This window comes from Monocercomonoides exilis, assembly GCF_001643675.1.
Source record: "Monocercomonoides exilis strain PA203 chromosome Unknown scaffold58-502437, whole genome shotgun sequence".
Taxonomy (NCBI): Eukaryota; Preaxostyla; order Oxymonadida; family Polymastigidae; genus Monocercomonoides; species Monocercomonoides exilis.
The window spans coordinates 1-13,014 of record NW_027150603.1 but is presented as its reverse complement, the minus strand read 5'-3'; the positions used below and the strand labels follow the sequence as shown (position 1 = coordinate 13,014).

General features: G+C 37.7%; 4 protein-coding genes across 4 annotated transcripts; 2 read left to right on the top strand and 2 right to left on the bottom strand.

Annotated features, from left to right (window-relative positions):
- Window positions 1-1,854: 1,854 nt before the first annotated feature.
- MONOS_16386 (uncharacterized protein) lies at window positions 1,855-5,307 on the top strand (the record flags this gene model as incomplete). Its single annotated transcript, XM_067869293.1, has 3 exons — window positions 1,855-2,020; window positions 2,123-2,353; window positions 2,405-5,307. The coding sequence occupies 3 exons, from the start codon at window positions 1,855-1,857 to the stop codon at window positions 5,305-5,307; spliced, it is 3,300 nt and encodes a 1,099-aa protein (XP_067719821.1).
- Window positions 5,308-8,653: 3,346 nt separating this feature from the next.
- MONOS_18264 (uncharacterized protein) lies at window positions 8,654-9,224 on the bottom strand (the record flags this gene model as incomplete). The annotated part of the gene is made up of 3 exons (XM_067871267.1): window positions 8,654-8,884; window positions 8,981-9,136; window positions 9,192-9,224. The coding sequence occupies 3 exons, from the start codon at window positions 9,222-9,224 to the stop codon at window positions 8,654-8,656; spliced, it is 420 nt and encodes a 139-aa protein (XP_067719820.1).
- A 467-nt stretch (window positions 9,225-9,691) lies between these two features.
- MONOS_18263 (uncharacterized protein) lies at window positions 9,692-10,254 on the bottom strand (the record flags this gene model as incomplete). The annotated part of the gene is made up of 2 exons (XM_067871266.1): window positions 9,692-9,941; window positions 10,064-10,254. The coding sequence occupies 2 exons, from the start codon at window positions 10,252-10,254 to the stop codon at window positions 9,692-9,694; spliced, it is 441 nt and encodes a 146-aa protein (XP_067719819.1).
- A 453-nt stretch (window positions 10,255-10,707) lies between these two features.
- MONOS_18262 (uncharacterized protein) lies at window positions 10,708-12,456 on the top strand (the record flags this gene model as incomplete). Its single annotated transcript, XM_067871265.1, has 2 exons — window positions 10,708-10,958; window positions 11,022-12,456. 2 exons carry the CDS (start codon window positions 10,708-10,710, stop codon window positions 12,454-12,456), a joined length of 1,686 nt encoding a protein of 561 aa, XP_067719818.1.
- Between the last annotated feature and the right edge of the window lie 558 nt (window positions 12,457-13,014).

The window sequence follows — 13,014 nt, the reverse complement described above, 5'->3', positions numbered from 1 at the left end:
GCATTCTCTTCTTCTTCTTCTTTTCTTCTTCTTCTTCCTTCCTTTCTGTTATTACCTTTTCCATCATTTTCTTTTCGTGAAGGCATTGGAGGAAGGTTTGTTTTCATCAAAAAACCAGAAATTTGGAAGAGGAAGAAGAAGAAGAAGACAGAAGAAGAAGAAGAATAGGAAGACGAAGACGAAGAGGAAGAAGAAGAAGTGAAAGAAGACTTTTTATCATTTTCTTTAAGAAGTTTGTTGGTAATTTTGATTATATCGAAAAGAAGAAGAAAGAGAAGGAGAAGATAAAGATTGCGGAAAACAGCGGACGAACGGAATGATGTGAAAAGGTTGCTTAATCGTTGTGCTGAGAAAGCAAGCATATAAGGTGATTGCTTATGAAGATGAGAGACGAAGAATAGGAAGGCAAAGAGGATGAGGAAGACGATGAAACATATTAACAAAATGAACACATTCTGAATTTTGTGGAGAAAAAGAAGACTGAAAGGAAGAGAAGACGACTACGATAAAGACGAAGGAAACGAATATGAAAGAAGAGGAAGAAGAAGAATTATACGAGCAAAAAATGGATTTGAAGACATTTTCAGCAGGAGTAGAATGCATTGTTGTGGTGCAATCGGAATAAGTCATATTTGAAAATCTCAGCAAACAGGAAAAAGTGAAATCCTCGTGATGCAAAAGAAGAATATTATATCGCATCAGCGTTGTGGATGAATGAAATGTTGAAGCTTCAAACTGGTGCATGATTGAAATAGTTATATTTCAAATGACTAAGAAGAATAAGAGCATGAAGACTCAAATTCTATTTGATATTTGACGTCTGTTATAAGCATCAAATGTTCTATATATTGAAATGTGAACAAAATTGTTGTTCTGTCACTGAACACAATGAATCTCCATATAAAAATTCGATGAAAGAAATGCAGTTTCAGATGCATTTCTGAAAGATGAATTATTATTCTTTCATTTTCACTGATATTCCATCTCGGGCTGACAAATTATTTATGAAAAAAATCGTATTGGTTGCTATTATTGCAGCTTTTTTAATAGAAATAAAATGAGAATATGGTTCAAACACATTAATTGCTTTGCGCTTTGCTCACAAAAATATCCACATGAAAATTAATGCATATTTATTTTTGACACAATAAAATACAAAAAATTATAAATACGTTCCATTTTCCTGAAAATATGTGAAATTAAAAATCTCGATCACAAAAGTGGTCACTAATTTTTCTTCGGATTTTGCAACAAACAGACATTAAAAGATGTGGGGAAGCTGTCTGCGTGGAAATCTGAGAAAAAATTAGTGACCACTTTTGTGATCGCCAGTCATTTCAATTTTCAGTTTTATAATAGTTCCGATCGTTCAACGGATCAAATCTGATGAGAACCTTAATAAAAGTGTTTTTCTAAATGACTGGCGATCACAAAAGTGGTCACTAATTTTTTCTCAGATTTCCACGCAGACAGCTTCCCCACATCTTTTAATGTCTGTTTGTTGCAAAATCCGAAGAAAAATTAGTGATTACTTTTGTGATCATTATTAAGAAAATGAATAAAATTGAATTTATTGTTTTTCTTTATTTTAATTTTTTAATGACAATGGTTTAATAACTTTTTCACACATTGACTTTGGCACTTTGGAGTTGTTGCTGATGATGAAATTTCGGAATAATTTTTCATTTATAAAAATTATTGAATAAATTTCTGAATAATTGATTTTTCATTTCATTTTTTCTTATCTGTGAAATCAACAAACTTGCATTTGAAAATTTCACTCAAAAATGACGCTTTGTCATTAATGAAATTGCATGTGCTTTTTCCCATTAAAAATTCAAAAAAATCCCAATTATGTCTTTTTCGAAACCTCAATCAACTCTTAATTCAAAATGCAAAGTTTTATGGAATGAAATTGAACGCATCGGTGGAGATGACGTTGATTCATTGCTTGTCTATTTGTTTTACACTTACAGGCAATCATCTTCAGTTATTAACAATTTGCTGAAGTCATTGAACGGTTTGATTTTAATTTTTTCAAGTTTTATATGGAAAATTTTCTGAACTGTCATCCTTGTCATTTTCTTATTTTTTTGTTTATTATTTATTTTTTTTCTAACAGAATATCACATTAAGCTGCTTGAAGACTTGTCTGTGGTGTATAACAACGCCCGGTTGCACACTCAGACAACAATGCTGCAGGCGTTGTCTCGAAACACATCATTATCCGATTTACAAAACTATGGATATGATGTGACAGAAGGCAAATTTATTTATGCGAAACAAACATTAAAGAAAAACCAAGGATTTATCATCCCTCCTGAAAAACCTCATCTTCCGTTTTGCAAAAGTGGTTTGAATTTTATTATATTTTTTTGTCAAATAATTTTCTCTGTTTGTTTAGGTTTGAATGAACAGGACTGGGAAAAGGGCAACAACTGGATGTTGGCCCATTCAACTGAAGCTTCAACTTCGCTTCAATCAGCAAAGAAAAAGCAGCGAGCGGAGCCAGATTACGCAAGATTTATTGATGAAGCAGCGTGGGAAGATGAAATAATAACGGAAAATTCTTCTTCAATCAAAAAACAATCTTCTTCTTCTTCTTTTTCATCAAAACAAAATAAAAAATCAAATGTCGTTTCAGAAAATAATTCTTCATCAACAAATACTTCACCTTCTCAACCTGTTGATACACCAATCAGCACTCCAATAAGGAGAGAAAGGGAGTCAACAAAAAGAAAAACAAACAAATCATGTCATAAACGTTATTCTTCTCCTTCGCCCATCCCAATTCACAAATTCTTCAAAACAAAAAAATCATCAACTTCTTCTTCCTCCTCCTCCTCTTCTTCTTCTTCTTCCTCTTCCTCTTCCTCTTCCTCATCCTCTTCCTCTTCATCTTCCTCTTCCTCTTCCTCTTCCTCTTCCTCTTCCTCTTCCTCTTTTTCATCTTCTTCCTCTTTATCCAAAAAGCAACAAAACATATCGAAAAATACGATTATAACTGGCAATTCTTCTTCATCCAATAGAAATGAAAATGTGAGGGTGAGCGAGCAATTTCTTGAATATGTTTCTTCTCCCACTCTAATTCCTCCACATGCATTTCAAGATCTTCTGTCTTCATTTGTTAAAGACAGCATCACTTCTCCATCTCAACACAAAACCCGCGAAGACAATAGAATTTTTACTAATCATGAAAATTCTTCGCGTATCATGAACAACAGAAACGCAATGGATATTTATTCTTCAACTTGTTCTCCTTCTCCATCAATTTCTTCAAGTGTCAAAACCGCTTCAATTGCTTCATCAAAAACAAAGAAAGGATTGGAAAATCTTGGAAACACTTGCTATCTTGCCTCTCTCCTTCAATGCTTCTCTTCAATAACTTCACAAAAACAATCAATTATAACAAACACAACATCAAAAAACAATTTATCTTCTCGTGTTTTGAGTGTTTGTCAACAACTTGCAAAAGATGGAACATTAGTGCGTTCGTGGGCCCCATCACTGATCAACAAATGGGAATCATTCTGCAGATACGGAAGTAGGCAACAACAGAATGTGATAGAGGCATTTGAAAATCTTCGTCAACTTCTTCAAAATGATAAGATAATTAAAAAGGACACCTTCAATCCAGTGCTCATTACACATTTCAAATGTCAAAAATGTCAAAAAGTTTCAAATCATTTTAATGAATCTTGTTGCAATATTGTCATCAATGCATCATCACCTCACAAAGGTTTATCTTCACTTTTTGCAACAGAAATTTTGGATGGAAAGAACAATGTTTATTGCGATGAATGCAAAGAGAAATGCTGTGCTGCTCGATGGGAGGAAATGGCTGCATTTCCAGAGGTTCTAGCCATCTGTCACGAATGCACTGAAACTTCTTGCTCTGTACCTTCAAAAACCTTCGTCATGGAAACCGATAGAGTGAATCAGCGTTCGTTTTGCAAAGGATTTTCAAATGATAATTTTCAACATCTCCTGAAGAACTATAAAGAAGTGTATTTTTATCATTTTGTTGGGCAAATTCTTCACAAACAGTTGGATCAAAGAAATGGTCATTATATCGCTGTCATCAAAAGAAATAGAGGAAACGATGTCTCATGGAATATTTGCAACGATGCTGATGTGACAGAACTGAACATAGAAAATTGGACAAAGGCATGGAAGGATCTTTACGCACAAGGTTACAATCCATCACTCTCATTCTATACCAAAGAAAAAACAAAACCAACGTTTTCAACTATTCAATTTGGTGGTTCTTCTTCTTCTTCAGAAACATCAAATTTAAACACTTTAAATAACATATCATCATCATCATCATCATCATCATCATCATCATCATCATCATCATCATCATCATCATCATCATCATCATCATCATCATCATCATCATCATCATCATCATCATCATCATCATCATCATCATCATCATCATCATCATCATCATCATCATCATCATTCATCACTCCACTTCATCCAACAACTTCCATTCCACAACTATCATCATCAATCACATCTTCATATGGATTGGAAGCACTAAATGAAAGAAAAAAGAAAACGGGCATCTTTTCTCCCAATGAGAAAAGATTAATCTTCAAGCCCAAGACAAAATTATGGAAAGAGTTTTCAGAAGAAACGAATATCAAAGTTTCTCTTTCCCATTTCTACAAGCTAACAACAAACTTCTCTAAAGCGAAAAGGCGCACAGATCTCTGCGGCATGTGTGAGAAGTTGAACTATCTGGAAAACAAATTAAAGTCATCTCCAAACAAAAATGGACTTTCTTCTGCTGAGCTTCATACACTCAAACTTCTTCGTCAACACCGACTTGTTGCTGAAATGCAACGAAAACACTATCAATCAACTGTAGACAATCTGAAAGAGGGAGAAGCAGTCTTCGTCTTTGACTTCAAAGAGAAATGGAAACTCCCCATCAGAAAAAATCAACTTCAACAAGAGTTCTTCAACTATCAACAGGTTTCTCAATTCACAATCATCTCTCTTCAAAAAATAAATAATCAACAAATAAAAAGAACATTCAACTTCTTCTCCGACTGCCTCTCAAATGATCACAGATTTGTTATTGAGTGTCTGGAATCTGTGATCAAGAGACACTTCTTCTCAGACACTCACACTTTTAAGTTCTTCTGCGATTCTGGTCCACACAACCGAAATCGCTTCCTTCTTCACTTCATCCTCTCCAAACAATCCAAACTTCTCAAAAAGAAAAACACTCAACTCAACTTCTTCGCTGAGCACCATGGAAAAATATCTGTGATAGTGAATTTTGTGCGTTAGTGAATGCAATCGACAACAATCTTTCAACAGAACACATCACCACACTTCATGATTTGATCAACTTCTTCGAAAACAACATGAACACTTCGACATCAGCTTCTTCAACTTCTCGATCAAACAACTTCTCAACATCATCATCAAACACTTCACCATCTTCAACATCTGTCAATAACTTTGAGCATGAGAGGTACTTTTGAGAATATGTACCATCTCAACAAATCTCATGGCCGTCATTGTCAGTCCCTCACATGAAGGACTACTTATATTTTGAGCGCAAGGGCTCATTTGTCTGTGCTTCAGCTGTTGGATATCTTCCTCAACGCTCTCTGGTTGCCCTCGAATCTTCGACAATGAAAGAAAAAGTCCAAAGATCAAGAAAGTCATTTCTCTCTGATATCACATCATCTAACTCTTCTCTTCTTTCTCAATCTTCTCAAGATCTTCTTTCAAGGAGATTTGAGCTTCTTCTTGACTCTTCTTCTTTTTATGAATCTCAAAATTGTTCTTTTGGTGTCCCCTATTAAGAAACTAGTTGTTGTGTATGCTTAGCTGGCACTCTATCGGAAGGGTGCTGGACATGACTGTTCGTATTTGATATTGCAGCCTTCGGGCTGCTTTATCCGGACCTGGAAACGACGAACAGCCTCCCAGGTGCACAACAGTTAGAATCCGATTGTTTTCTTGTGATTTTTGTCCCTATAATGTCACTATAATTATATTGGTTATTGTGCCGCTTATATTTGTATATATCGAGATTCATTAAAAGAGAGAGTTATTACGGAATTCATTGATCTTTGAGTGAGGTTTTTGGAAGGGAGAGTTGACGAGAGTGTGAAATGTTGTTTTATCATTGTGTCTGTCTTTTTTCTTTGTTGGATTTGATCTTTTTAAGTCAAAGAGAGAGAAATATCAGAAAGGGGTGAGTGGATAAAAAACAGGTGGAAAATAGACAAGTTAGTTATTGAACTTTTTATATAAGTATTCTTTTTTGTTTGGAATTGTCGTTGATACCACGAATTTGTTGAAATTGTACAATTTCTTCTTATATTTTTTATTGTTCAAAATTGTTGATATTTAGTTGATATTTGGAGATAGTTTTATGATTATGTGATTGAATTATGTTTTATTGAAAGTTGATGAATCTGATTCGAAATTTTCTGACAGTTTTCAATTTTATTTATGATCGAAATCATGAAGAACTTTTTGTTTTTTTATGTCATTTTGATTGGTGAACGATTGATATTTTATAACGTTTTTCTCTCACTTGACATTGTTAGTTTTTCCATATGTTCACGAAAAAGTGTATTTAGGCATATGACAAATAATAATAAAGATATCAACAATAAATAATTTCCTTTAAAATACGATAACATAACAAATCAATCAAAATAATCATATAAAACAACAAAAAGCTAATATTTTCTGAAAATATGTAAAATTAAAAATCTCGATCACAAAAGTGGTCACTAATTTTTCTTCGGATTTTGCAACAAACAGACATTAAAAGATGTGGGGAAGCTGTCTGCGTGGAAATCTGAGAAAAAATTAGTGACCACTTTTGTGATCGCCAGTCATTTAGAAAAACACTTTTATTAAGGTTCTCATCAGATTTGATCCGTTGAACGATCGGAACTATTATAAAACTGAAAATTGAAATGACTGGCGATCACAAAAGTGGTCACTAATTTTTCTCAGATTTCCACGCAGACAGCTTCCCACATCTTTTAATGTCTGTTTGTTGCAAAATCCGAAGAAAATTAGTGACCACTTTTGTGATCGAGATTTTTAATTTCACATATTTTCAGGAAAATGGAACGTATTTATAATTTTTTGTATTTTATTGTGTCAAAAATAAATATGCATTAATTTTCATGTGGATATTTTTGTGAGCAAAGCGCAAAGCAATTAATGTGTTTGAACCATATTCTCATTTTATTTCTATTAAAAAAGCTGCAATAATAGCAACCAATACGATTTTTTTCATAAATAATTTGTCAGCCCGAGATGGAATATCAGTGAAAATGAAAGAATAATAATTCATCTTTCAGAAATATGTCTGTAAGTGATTCTATTTTAATGAGTATTTCTTTGACTTTATTTTTTATTTCATCATGGTTAATTGGTTTTTTCTCCATTATTATTAATTCAATCTATCTTTTTTTTGATTCTCTATTTTGACTTATTATTTCTTTGAATATACTCTGAACTTATCTTCATTGATTTTTAAAATTTATTTATAAATTTATTCATCTGACTTTTGGATTTTATTTTTCATGTTTATCGTATATTGATAGCTATTTATCGTGACACAGCGTGCATTGAAGATGGAGAAAAAAAGATGAAAGCAAATTAACTAAATAATGAAGAAATGAATTTATTTTTTAATTAAAAAAGATTTTTGGAGAATTAACAGTTCACTTGAAATGAAGTTTAATTTTTGTTGGATGAAGATGAAGAAAGAGAACATGACGATAGAGTTCAGAAGAATCAGAAGGAAATATATTTTCTGAATGAAATCATAGCAAAGAGAAAAGAAACAGGAGCAAAACCATTTGAAAATTGATTCGCACCAGCTAATTAGCATATTCAAAAGGTGAATGAATAAAAAATCAACTTCTTCGTTGGAAGCACTTCTGTAAATGGCAGAGGAAATGATGTGTTCTTCAGTGGAAGCAGCATAACCCAATCCCAATTTGAGAATTGTGGTTCAACAACTCAAACTAAAAGAGTGTAGAATCAAGGAACTGCTGACAATGAAACTTTCAATGGCTGGCTCCCCCTCATTGCCCAGAACAAAATAGTCTCAAATGGTGGAAGTGATGCTGATGTCTGTGGAAGACCCCAAAAGACCCCATGTGCCGCCATCGAATATGCTCTCAACGGCTTCATTTCCCTCCTCCAAGAAGCATCCCTCACCCCTTCACCTCAACATTTGTTCCTCTTCAAGCACTCACCTTCAGTGCGATTGATTCCAAAATCACAGGAAATGACACAGATTCCACCAACATCGCCTCCAGTAGTATTCCTCAACCATCTTCTTCTTCTTCTTTTTCTTTTTCATCATCATCTTCTTCTTCTGCTGCTGCTAATGCTTTTTCTCAAAAATCTTTTTCCTTTCCCCTCTCGTCCTTCCATTCATCTCATTCGTCTTCCCATTCTCGCCTATTCCCTTTTCGGTGGTATGTTTTCAACATCAGAGGAATGTGCGAACATTGCTTCATTTTTTTGCTTGAATGAAGTTCAGTCGCACGACTTCAATGCTTTCATCATCATCTCAAACTTCTCCCCATTTATCGAAAGATTGTTCCATTTCACATTCCTCCTCTTCATCGTTTTCTTCCTCATATTAATCATAAGCCACTTTTCCAAATAACACATCCACTAAATTATCTTCCTTATCTCCCTCTTCGTTATCATAATTTTCGTCTTTATTTTCCTCCTCTTTTTCTGCTTCTTCTGCTTCTTCTGCTTCTTCTGCTTCTTCTGCTTCTTCTGCTTCTGCTGCTTCTCCTTCTTCCTCAGTTTCAGCTTCTCCTCCTTCTCCTCCTCCTTTGCTGTCTCCAACACTCAGACCAGACTCATTTCAGCTCTCAAAGAACAAAACAGCAGACTCTCGTATTCATCCTCGTCTGCGCACAGCCAATCTTCCTCGCTCGCCTCTTTCAACACACACTTCATCTGCTCCATCACCATCCATTTCACCTTCTCCTTTCTCTTCTTTATCATCATCTTCTACCTCCTCCTCTTCTTCTTCGTCGTCGTCATCTTCATCATCATCTTCTTCTTCTCTTCCACCTTCTTCTCTTTCTCCCTTGTCCAACTCCACCTCCTTCCAGAAGTTAAGTTCTGCCAAGAAGATCAAGCGCCTCAAGAAGGATTCGAACCTTCGCCTGCTGTCGAGCCGTGTGTTGCGCCATCTTCGCACTCTTCAGAATGAGCAACTGGAGAAAGAGCTACTTCAACAACAGCAGCAGCAAATGAGGATGAACCAGCAGATGAGTCAACAGCAACAGCAGCAGCAGCAGATGAACAGTTTTACTCCAACTGTTAGATTTGAGCTTCCACCTTCTGATGAGTCTGCTTCAAATGAGACATCAAATGAGGGTAATGGGCAGATGGAGGTGGAAGAGGAAAGACAATCTTCTGTTGGGAATGCAACAGCAGATGCAATTGACACAGCAAGTGTGAATGAAAGTGGAAGTGTCAATGACAATAGCAATGGAAGTTTCAATGTGAATGAGAATATGAGTGAGAATGGCAGTTATGCTGCTTCTTTATCTCCTTCTCTGTCTCCCTCTGTTTCTCTTCCTCTTTCCTCTTCCCATTCAACATATCTTCCTCATCTTCCCCACTCATCTCATCCATCTCAACTAACACTGTCTGCTCAAGTTCCTCTTTTATCTCTTAATTCTTCTTCTCCTTCTCTTTCATCCCTTTCCTCCTTTTCTTCTCTCTCTCCTCTCTCTTCTCTCTCCTCTCCTTCTTCAAGCAGCATCCGAACAAGATCTCTTGCTGCCTCTGACAGACGAGCCGGCTTCTGCAAAGAGCACATCCCAGCGCCGTTGGAATACGAAGAGCAGCTGTACTCAATCTTCACTCCGCCTTCGTCGCCTGTGAAGAAAGAAGGAAACATGCTTCTCTCTGCGCATTCAGCTGTTTATTCTGCTTCTGCTTCTGTTTCTTCTTCTCGCCCAATGCTCTCATCTTCATATTCTGTCTCTTTCACTCCTTCCTTCACTCCTTCTGTACCTTCTACCATTTCTCCTTCAACTTCCTTTTTCCTTCTTCTTCTTCTGTCTCTTCCTCTTCTATTACTCCTGTCTCATCCATCTTGCCTATCTCCCCAATCTCCACTCTCCCTTCTGTCCCTTCTCTTCCTTCTGCTGCCTCTTCTCCTTCTTCTCCTTCTGACTCTGATGCTGACATGCCCCCAAACAACCGCTTCATCCACTCACTCAGCAAATCTCTGTCTGAAATACTGTTAAAGAAATCAGCAGAAATCACAACCATTTCATCTTCTCGCAATCTTCCTCAGCCAACTAAATCTATTTTGCCTTCTTCTTCTTCTTCTTCTTCTTCATTTGTTCTCTCTCACACCTCAAGTCTTCCAACGCCCTCCACTTCGATCTATGCCATTCTCTCTCAGCGCTCAGATGAAGAGCTGCTGTGTCTGATTGAAGCATATCTGGCTGATTCAATGAAGAAGACGAAGAAGCGCATCAAATGGAATTCAACGAAGAAGAGAGAGAACTGATGGAGTTGAGAAGAAGCAAGAAAGAACGATTGAAGCAGCTGAGGGCAGTGCGAGCAGCAGAGAAAGCAGAAGAAGAGAGGAAGAGGAGGAAGAGCGAGATGAAAGCGAAAGAGGAGAAGGAGGCGTTGCAGGCAGAGGCCGAGCGGATGATGAAGAGCAGCACATATGCTGTGCTTAGACAGAAGGCGCTGATTGCACAAATTGGTAATGACATCCCAAAAGTGCGGAGGATGTTCCCAGCAGCTGCAAAGTGTTTGGAGTGGAACAAAACAAAAGGAATTGAATGGTTGGCTCATGAAAATGTCACTTACAGAGAATTGGCAAATAATCCGGATTTCCCAACGCTGGGCTTTGGAATAATAATATTACCTTCTGAAGCGCGCAAGAATCCATCATTGTAATTATCTTCTTCTTCTTCCACAAAACACTCCACCAATCATACAACCTCTCCTCCTTCCAGCACCAACCCCAACACAATTGACAAGAGTGTTTCTATTCTACTTCGCCGTGCCGAAAGCATCGCCTCCTCCTCTCATTCTGCCTTCGTCTTCCACTCTGTCGACTTTGTTGTGCTCAAAGTGACCCGCCTCTTCTCCTCTCGCGCCTTCGTCCTGGCTGCCTCCCTCGGCTTGTCTGGTGCTGAGCTCACTGCCATCTGGAGGCTGTTTGTGTTGTGTGTGTCTTCTGCGCATTCGCTCGTGCTGCTGCCAAATCAGTCGCTCCACACGCTGTTTATGGGGTGTGTCTACGTCGTCGCTGCCATCTTCGCACAGACAGTGCTGTCTACATTGTTTGAGCAAGAGGTGGATGATGTTGATGAACTGATGGAGAAGGAAGAAGGAGATGATGTGATTATCACAAACAACAAAGACACACCAAGATGGGTGTATCAGCTGTGTGAGGGGAGAGAAAGAAAAGAAAGGAAGGATCTGCTAAAGAAGAGGCAGCAGCAGCGGAAGGAGATGCGGAATTCGCAGCTGCTTTCGAATGGGGTTGTGTTTTCGCAGTGGTGTGAGGCCTTTGTGAGGTATTCGCTTGTTGGGCTGACAACAGACAGGATTCTGCAGCCACGTGCATTTCTGAGCAGTGTCAGTGCAGTGGATCCATCAAAGAGTTCAGTGGCTGAGTTGATGAAGCAGAAGAAGAAGGAAAAGAAGGAGATGGAGAAGAAACAGAAGATGATGACAATGTTGAATCAGAACAATACAATTTTCAGTGGAAATGGAGTGAGTTCATCTGATTCTCTGATGAATAGCAACATCAGTCGTGTCAGCAATGAAGCAGGTTTCAGAGAAAACAACAAAAAAGCGAATAAAAGCACAAAAAAGACAAATCCATCCATTCTGACGCTGTCACAGATCATCTCCACATACTGCAGATGCTTCCCTTCTGTCACAAACACATTGGAATCGAATCGATTCAATCAAAATGCAACTGACAGTTCTGAAAAAGCTAACAAAAGTGCTGTTTCTGTTGGCTCTGCCACTCCTCCTCTGACTCCAACATATTCTCCGCCTTCTTCTCCATCTCTCACTCCTTCAATGTCTTCTTCTTCGTTCTCTCCTTCCTCTTTTCCTTCCTCTCCTTCTTCCTCTTCCTCTTCTTCCTCTTCTTTTGGAATTCCAACAGCATCGCTTGCTTCTTCTCCTCTTCTTCCGTCTGTCACATCATCTTCCACTTCATCTGAACATTCCAATCAAATAAATCACCAACATCATTCATCATCATCATCTTCTTCTTCCTCCTCCTCTTCTTCCTCCTCCTCCTTTTCCATTTCTCTTCTCTTCCTCTTTTCCTCCAGCCCCGTTTCGTTGCCCATTACATCAACACTCTCTTCATTCCTGAGCTCCATCGTGAATTGGACGGCATATCAGCTGCGTTTGAGGCAGAGCTGAGAGATTTCGAAAAGCAGAGAGCGAATTACGTGGCTGAACAGCAGCGAGTGAAGGACAAAGAGAAGTCAGCTCCAAAAGGCGCACTCAGAAATATGCAGGTCATTCCGAAATCTTTGCGTTCTTCTTCTTCTTCTTCCTCCTCCTCCTCTTCTGCTTCCTCTTCTTCCTCTTCATCATCATCTTCTTCTTCATGAGAATTCAACAGCACTTGTGCCTCTTTCACATCCATCGACCAATTATTACTACAGAATGAAGCAGAGGAACATTCCTCACCCTCAGCTGATGCCTCCTCCTGGTTCATCATCTTCTTCTGCTTCTTCTTCAACTTCTTCTGTTTCTTTTCGTTCTCGTTTATCTTCCTCTTCTTTAACTTCTTCTTCTTCTCATTTCTCCTCTCTTTCTTCCACCGCCTCTCGTCTTTTGGGCAAGTCTTCTTTGAATTCTCGTCTTTCCATTGTTCCTCACACTCCAGGCGCTCCAGCAAGCATCAAGCACATCCTCCACTTAGCCCTCTCACTCGCACACAGACACAGACACAGACACAGACACAGACACAAA